Source organism: Tenrec ecaudatus, chromosome 14 (assembly GCF_050624435.1).
Source record: "Tenrec ecaudatus isolate mTenEca1 chromosome 14, mTenEca1.hap1, whole genome shotgun sequence".
Lineage (NCBI taxonomy): Eukaryota > Metazoa > Chordata > Mammalia > Afrosoricida > Tenrecidae > Tenrec > Tenrec ecaudatus.
The window spans coordinates 74163584-74172115 of NC_134543.1; the positions used below are offsets into that span (position 1 = coordinate 74163584).

An 8532-nucleotide genomic window follows, 5' to 3' on the forward strand; every position below is an offset into this window, starting at 1 on the left:
ACTCAAATTTCAAACTTCGCAGCCAGTCTATTCTCACTCAGAGACACCTTAGAGGACAAAATAGAAATGTGTCCATTCTGGAACACAAAGGATCTTCTTCCTACTGAGGAGTGCCCGGTACGAGTGCCTTGCAGTTAGGAGCCCAACGCATAATCCACAACACCACAAGGGCTCAGGAGGACTTAGACTTCCTGAATTTAAAACATAACGTAATAATATAACACACTCCAGTAATCAAAATAGTCTAGTACTGGTATAACAATGGTAAGAGCATTGAAGCAGAAACAAGAGCCCTTTTCTTTTAAATTGCACATTGAGCGATTAAGAGTTAGAAGGATATACATAAGGTAATAGCCTATAATTAATACTCTGGAAGAAAAAAGAGATATAGATGGATCTTCAGTTTTATGTTACACACAGGTTCTGCTTCAATTTGTTTCAATAAATATACACCACTTTTAGAATATATTTTACCGGTGGAGAGCGAATGTTTTGAGAATGATGAGGGCAATGAATGTACAAATGTGCTTTATACAATTGATGTGTATATGGATTGTGATAAGAGTTGTGAGCCCCTAATAAAATGATTTTTTTCAAAAAAATAATATATTTTACCTCTGGGGGGGAAAAAACTACCTTACTAGCACTTAAAAACTGACCTCACTGACCCACAGCTCTACTGGGGACAGCACTGGAGACACAGAGCATGAATTGTGCCCAGACTGACTACTCCACACCAGGGCGAAATGCAAAGGGAGCGCAACAGAGCAGCAAAGGGGGCAAAGCAACAAAGTCCCGAGAAAGACTGAAAATAGACTTCAGACTCAAGAGCAGGACCTGGCACCTCAAATGATGCGATCAGATATTATTCATAAGGGTCAGCAGACAGACCTGGAACTCTTTGTAAGTTTTTTATTTTGTATTTTGGTTTTCATTTTGTTTTTTATGTCTATCTACATAAGACAGGCAGGAAAAACGATCCTGGGGAGAAAATAATGGGACCCACAGCTCAGGGGGACATGGGAGAGGAGAAGATGGGAGATATGGAGGGGATAGCCAACAAATACAAGGGCATGCCCACACCCCCAACCGCCCACCCTTACTATCATGACCCCAGTTCTACCTTACAAATCCAGCTAGACCAGAGTATGTTCACTGGTACAAATAAGAGCTCTCAACACACAGAATCCAGGGCAGATAAACCCCTCAGGGACAGTAATGGGAGTGGCAATACCATGGGGGGAGAAGGAGAAAGGGGCAACTCATCGCAATAATCAACATAAAACACACACACACACAGGGGGGGATGAACAACAGAAACGTGGGTGAAGGGAAGCTGCAGAGAGTGTAAGATATCAAAATAATAATAATTTATAATTTATCAAGGGATCCGAAGGTGGGAGGGTGGGAGGATGGGAAAGGAGGGAAAAAAGAGGAGCTGATACCAAGGGCACAACTAGAAAGAAAATGTTTTGAAAATGATGATGGCAACATATGTACAAATGTACTTGATACAATTGACGTGTGGATTGTTATAAAAGCTGTAAGAGCTCCCAATTAGATGATTTATTTAAAAAAACAAAAAACCTTAATCTAGAATATAAACCAGGATTGGAGAGAACTGTTTTAGCACATGACTTCTACTCAAGAAAACCAAAGTTTTGTTTGGAATTATCTAGTAAACAATGCATGATCAACATTTAAATGCATAATTAAGAATAAACATAAGCAGTATTAATGACAGCATTTTGAGGTATGCAATGACTAGAGCTATACAACACAGCTATTGACAGATAAATGAAAATAGCAATATGCTTTAAATCATTATCTATTAATAAATACCTACCGAATCATTTGCTGCTAGTGCAAGTGCAAGATTCACTGTAAGAAACAAAAAACAATTACATTTAGTAACTGTTCTTCTATTAAAATTCATTTTCTATATAATAACCAAAGCACAAAAATTTTCATGTATCTTCCTTACTTGTAAATATGGAAATAAAAAGAATCCAGCAAGTGAAAAAAATTTCAAAATAATACAACATAAGTAATAAAGGTCTGTCTTAAGTTGGCGTTTTAATTAACCTATTTATAATTTGCTACAATTTTGTTCATATCATCCATTAATTTTTTTATTTTAATGAGATATTTTTTAATGTTCCACAGAATAACTAGAGATCTGTCAATAAATAAAAATGGTTTGTGTCCTATCATCTTTTCAAAATCAGTGCTGAGTTAAGAAAACAATGGCAAAAGCATGAAGCACCTGACAACATTGTTGGACCTAGACAACCCTATGCTGAGCCAGGCTGGTCAATCAATCGCAAACAGACAAATACTGTCTGAGAGCACTGCTATAAGGACAAACACCAGGACAAGGACAGGCAGTGGCTCTCGTGTCATGCAGTCGATCAACCTGGCCTGTTAGGTGCAGTATGACCGTCTTAACACTTGTAACCTATTATGACTCCCTTACTTGTACATAATAACGACCACATCTCCAGGGGCAGCCTCACCTCACCTAGGGACACTTTCTCATTAGGGAGGGGTGGGAGAGCACGCACGGCCCATGACGTACCATAATGCCCTAAAGTCACTCAATTGGGTGGATACTCTTACAGTGTTCAGTGCATTCCAGGGGAGATTCACAACCAAAAAGTGGGTCAAGGAATGTGCCTCTCTCCACAGTGTTTTCACTTCTGCTCAGTTGGGGGAAGAGGGCAGCTTCTCCTGGGGAAGACCCGTTTCATATTCTTGGTGGGGGGACTCTTGACATTGCTTTGACAGACCCCCGCGGAGGAGAATCTGCTCTGTACTATACAGCTAATCATGCAGTTTCAACCAAGTTTCTTCTCAGCACTTGCTGACCTAGGCCTCAGGTTAAAGGCTACCTGGATTTTAGATTGTCTTCTTGAGCTGTACTACATGGACCACATCAGGACCCAAGTAGGAAAACCCACCAAGACGATGGTTCTCCACCTTCCTAACGCCGCTACCCTTTCATACAGTTCATGTTGTGGTGACCCCAAACATAAAATTATTTTCGTTGCTACTTCATAAATGCAATTTTGCTACTGTTATGAATCATAATGTAAACATCTGATATGCAGGATGTCTTTTCATTGTTACAAATTGAACATAATTAAAGCATAGTGATTAATCACAAAAACAATATGTAATTATATATTGTTAAATATTTATTTCTAATTACAAATAAATGAAATTTTGTCTTGAAGCATGGTAGAGCATGGGTAACTGTCTTCACGCTGGGTACTCGTATGTGGGCGTATCTGCTTGTGGGCGGACCCGCCTGGAGACAGAGGAGTGGTGTCTCGATTCCTAAGACCATCGGAAAACACATGTGAAAGCGTCATTCAAAGCCCACAGGGGTTGTGACCCACAGTTTGAGAACCTCTGCACTAGGAGAACATTACCTCACAGACACGTGTTGCATCGCAAAGGAACTGATACACTCCGTTGGACGTAAAAGTTATAACACCCTCGTGGAGGAAGAGCAGGCGGACAGCCACCTCAGGAGTATGGCTTAGGAAGTCAGGCACTGAACTGTGCTTCAAACCTCTTGCGTTTGCATTTTCCCAGTAATAGGAAACTTATGAATCACAGTCTTGGAAACTTGCAAATCACAGGGGCAGTTCTACCCTGTCCTATAGGGTTGTTAGGAAGTGGCATTACCTCCATGGCAGTGAGTTTTGACGGTTTTTCTGGAATAAGACTACCATATATTTACCTTCATATTTCCTTAACTTTTTAAGAGATGTCTTGGTTCTGCATACATACAAGGGGGTACCCCAAAAAATTGATTTGTTTTCAAACCTATGTATTTCAATTTTTTTACAAAACAATCTTCAAAGGACTTTCCACTACACATAATAATACACTTGTCAAATCTGCCATTTCATTCTTGGAAACATGTTTCAAACTCATCTGTTTGGATGGCTGACAGCACCTCCCTCATTTTTTTCTTCATCTTTACTGCATCATCAAATCACTGTCCTTTCTTGTCCCTCTTCATTCACAGAAACAAAAAGAAGTTGTGTGGAGCAAGGTCAGGTGAGTAAGGTGCACGAGGCAAAAGAGGAATGCTGTTTTTTGCCAAAAACTGGCACACTGAGATGGCTGCATGAACAGGTATGTTGTGGTGGTGGCAAAACCAGTCCACCATCTGCCACAAATCAGGCCTTTTTTGTCACACACTGTTATGCAATCTTTTCAGAACCTCTAAATAGAAAGCTTGATTGACAGTCTAACCTGGTGAAATGAGGTCCAAATGCACTATGAGTCAACATTTTTGTCTGCTCAGGAAGATGACAGGCATCCAAAATGAGGTTTGTCATCGATCAACATTTCACCCTTTTTGAAATGAGATAACCAATCAGACACTTGCATTTTTCCCATAGCGCTGTCCTTGTAAACTGTGTTCAACATCACAACAGTTTCTCAGGTATTTTTCCAGAAAAGGAAACAAACTTTTACAGCCATACACTGTTCTCTTAAATCAGCTATCACACACACACACACACACACACAAAATGGAGGTTTGAGGGAAACTTCTTTTATGAAAAAATTCACTGTAAGCACAGCACCTTCCCAGTGATGCCACTGGGTGCACTAATTCAGAACAAGTTGCTTGATGCTCGCCCAGCAGAAAAATATGTACTATGAAAGCTCCAGCTGCCCAGCGCAATTCTAGGTGTTTGGGGGTACCCCCTCGTATCTCTGCCACAGGGAATCAGTGTCATTTAGTGCCCTGTGTCTGACCCACATTGTTTTCTAAAACAGGATTCACACAACTTTTTTTAATATGTGTACATATGTTAAAGGCTTTCCCAGATATAAATATTCCCTTTACCTCGATTGTACTTTAAGTGCTAGTTTAACAATACTATTCTTAGAATTACCAAAGGCCCATGGAGGTTACTTTCATTATCTCTCAAAAAGTTGATACTACTGCCACTGAAGCAAAACAGGGATCTATATAAGCCTTCAATATATACATGGATTTTGAGTTCACACTAACCATAAACCCTAACCTAAGACCAATCTGTTGTTATGATGTGACCCTGCCCATTACTTAGCCTCATGAAGTGATCTCTGAAGATACAGCTGCTACAGCAAAAGTGCACTGAAGAAAGTAGATGGTACCTGGCTATCCAAATAATTGTTTCTAAGGTTTTAAAAACAAGCAGCCATCCAAGTGAGGTGACATAAGCAGCACACTAATGAAAGTAATCCAAGGACTGTAAGTAAAGAAATCCAAGATCAGAGGAAGGGAACTGTATTAGTGAAATTCTGAGCACCGATTTGCAGAAGGCTATGGATAACAGTGAAAGTCCAAAATCATTTGCAAAGTATTCATGTGGATTAACCTCCACTGAACTTCCTCAGACCATTGAACTGGGGTATGAATAGCCTGGCCCTCAGGCAGAGTGCATCAGAAAGTGAATTAATGCAGATTTACCTAGGTTACATTTTAATATCTTCCGGTTGGTTTTCCCTTTTCACCTATTTTAATACTAGCTTTTTTTCCCTTTCTTTTGAATTGAGGGTTTTTTTCTGTGTTTTATTTGGTCATTGTTAATGAAGAGGTTGCATAAATTTTTGCATAATTTTCTTTATATAAATTCCAGAATAGTTAAATCTATGAGACAGTAACAAGATGACTAGTTTCTAAGGGTTAAGGAAGAGGGGGTTGGTGGGAAATGAGGTGCTAATAATAATGAGGAAAAATATAAGGAAAATGTTCTAAAACTAGTTATAGTGATGATTGCACAACTCTTTTTTTAATATAGTAAAAACACTGATTATATGGTATGTAAATAATATGTCTGTAAAAGTCAATGCTGACAGTGTGAAGTTTGAAGTGTCAAACTGACAAATACCTACGTACACAAAGGCTGGACCACAGTGCAGAGGGAAGCAAAGAGAATAAAGATTAAGGGTGTAAAATGAGTTGGCAAAATTGCCTACTCCACTGATCTAAGAGATATAGTGGAGGAGAATAGTCTGTCCACAAAACACTGTCCCTTCCCATCTTTAGCCCAGCAATAGGGTTATGCTCCATATGAAGAGAAAGTAATGCATTTCCAAGACTGATATACAAATAAACCCTGGTGTTATGGCTCATATTTACTTACAGAGGACTGTAAAAACTGATGTCAGGGTTGTTGCCTTTAAAGTAGTTAAGAACACAAGCTTTCAAGGCAGAGCAAGTTCGAATCTCAGCTCTGCCACCTTCAATTTACAACACATTATTTAACTCCTATAATCTGTTTCTAGTATAAAAGAGATAATTCCTACTTCATAATTGTTATAAGGATTAAATTAAATAATGCATGAAAACTACTTATCCTAAGGCGTGGCACTTGATTAGTTTTTATAAACTATAAAACAATTCTGAATTTCAAGCATATGATGGGTTAAATAAATATAATCCAACTTTTAAACAGACACTTTTAGAGAGTAATCCATTTTAAAATTAAGGTCTTCTGCATTCACACAATAGAATCACAAAGCATGTTTTGTATTAATTAAATATCAATATTTTAACCTAAAATCTCATTAACATACCTACTTAATGGGAAGTATTTTCAGAGACTCAGAGCAGGCATTAACACATGCAAGAGAAGAATTACAATGCTAAGAGTTAACTATTTCTAAGGCTTATGTACACTATTAGAGCGATGATGAAAAGCTATAGGCCAGTTATCCAGTAAGGATGATATGTAGACAGCAGAAAGATGAACATTTCCTGAAGCACCCACTACATTCTGCACCCAATTATCGCACCCTTGACTGTTGGCTAAAAATTGTCATCTCATTTAATCTGCATAATAGAAGTTATCGTCATTCCCTTTTTATAGTTAAGTAAACTGAAAATATGATGGGCAACCCGGACCACCTTTTCCTCCCTTAAGGAGTCAAAGACTTGGTTATGTACCTAGTTTAGTCTAACCCCAAAATATAAGTTCCTAGTCGGAGTCCTGGTGGAGCAATAGTTATGCATTGGGCTGCAATCCCCATGGATTGCCGTTTCAAAACCACCAGCAGCTCCACCAGAGACGGGGCTTCTGACTCCCGAAAACAGTTAATATCTTGGAAACCCACTGGGGGCAGGGGGCATTGACTCAATGGCAGTGCGTCATCACACCACTTGCTGATACACATAAGGAAAAAAAGCAAAGAAAAGCCATTGCCAGGGAACACAACTGTCCTCATACAGCAGAGAGTAGAACTGCCCCAGTAGGATTTCCACAACTGTCAATGTTGACGGAAGCAGACAGGAGCATCTTTCTCTTGTGGAGAAAGTTGGTGCGCTCACCCTTCAACTATCAGAAACCAGCTATTACAAAATCCAAGCACAACACTTTAAAAGGAACCACAACTTTAATATGGTACACTGCAAGCTGGCAGTTGTTCATGAGAATCAGCATTAATACCTGCGGTAGTAGATTTTCCAACTCCGCCCTTTCCAGAAGCCACGACTATCACTTGATTAACACCTTCTATGGGTTTCTGCTTTGGAAGTCCTCGAGACATGATTTGTTTTCTCCTTTGCTCTAGGGTCTCACTCTCAACGCCAGAAAACTAAAACAGATAAATAAAAATAACGCGTCTTAAATAAGCCGTCTACATTACCATGCTGTCAAAGTGAACACAAACTCGGGTCTGTGACGAAGAGGATTTTCTTGTCTTGCCTAATCATCTCCACCAATTCAGCTTTTAGTACTATGACCTCCTGCTACCGGTGGCATGGTGCCGACACTGTTTCGATGGGAATGTATCTACTAGGGCACGGTGGCATCAATAAGTGGTCCCTTTCAGGTTGTCAAATCACCCACGTGTTTTCCTTCTCTGTAAGTTATTTGCCACAGAACACAAAATCAGGAAAGCCACGTGCTGTGCACACAGCTCCACCGGGGTCTTCCCCTCAGGCGGGCTCTACGGGGGGCCTGCCGGGAAAGCGGGGACGTCCAAGCCACGGCGGTCTCCGGAAGCAGCCAGGGGACGGCGACCCTCAAGGGGCCCCGGCGACTCCTTGGCAAATCACCACGCGCCGGGCCCCCTGCGCCCCGGCCCCGCCCGCCTCGGCCGGCCACGCAGCACACGGACCTGGCGCCGGTCACCCCGCGCTCCGCGCCCGCCGAGCGACGCCGCACCCCAAATCAGCCGACGCGGCCAAGACCCCATTGCTCGCCGCACTGCCCCGACACCAGGGCCGGAAGCCGTCGCGGGAGTCGCTGCGTGATGACGTCACGTGGCAACGCTTGGCTGCCCCTCCCTAGCGACGCGCCTTCTTAAAGCTTCCCTCGCACGGTAGCCCACCTTGCATCGGAAGTGGTCTCGTTGATGCCGACTGCGAGCACTTTGCAGCGTCTCACCCAGTGTTTACGAAGCCTTTTCGCTTGAATCATCTCATGTGGTCTTTGAAGAAGTCTTAAGATTCATGGCTAGGAATCTTCTTACCGGTATCTTTTATGAAAACTGGAGGTTTAGAACGTGCGAGTCCTTACC

General features: G+C 41.3%; 1 protein-coding gene across 1 annotated transcript in view; it reads right to left on the reverse strand.

The window, feature by feature from the left end:
- Positions 1–8247, reverse strand: part of NUBPL (NUBP iron-sulfur cluster assembly factor, mitochondrial) — a 247923-nt gene extending 239676 nt beyond the window's left edge. The window contains exons 1-3 of the mRNA XM_075530761.1: positions 8131–8247; positions 7458–7605; positions 1847–1881 (exon numbers count right to left, since the gene is read on the reverse strand). Coding sequence (XP_075386876.1) covers positions 1847–1881; positions 7458–7605; positions 8131–8208 — 261 coding nt within the window. The 5' untranslated portion in view covers positions 8209–8247. The remainder of the gene's footprint in view (positions 1–1846; positions 1882–7457; positions 7606–8130) is intronic.
- Positions 8248–8532: the final 285 nt, after the last annotated feature.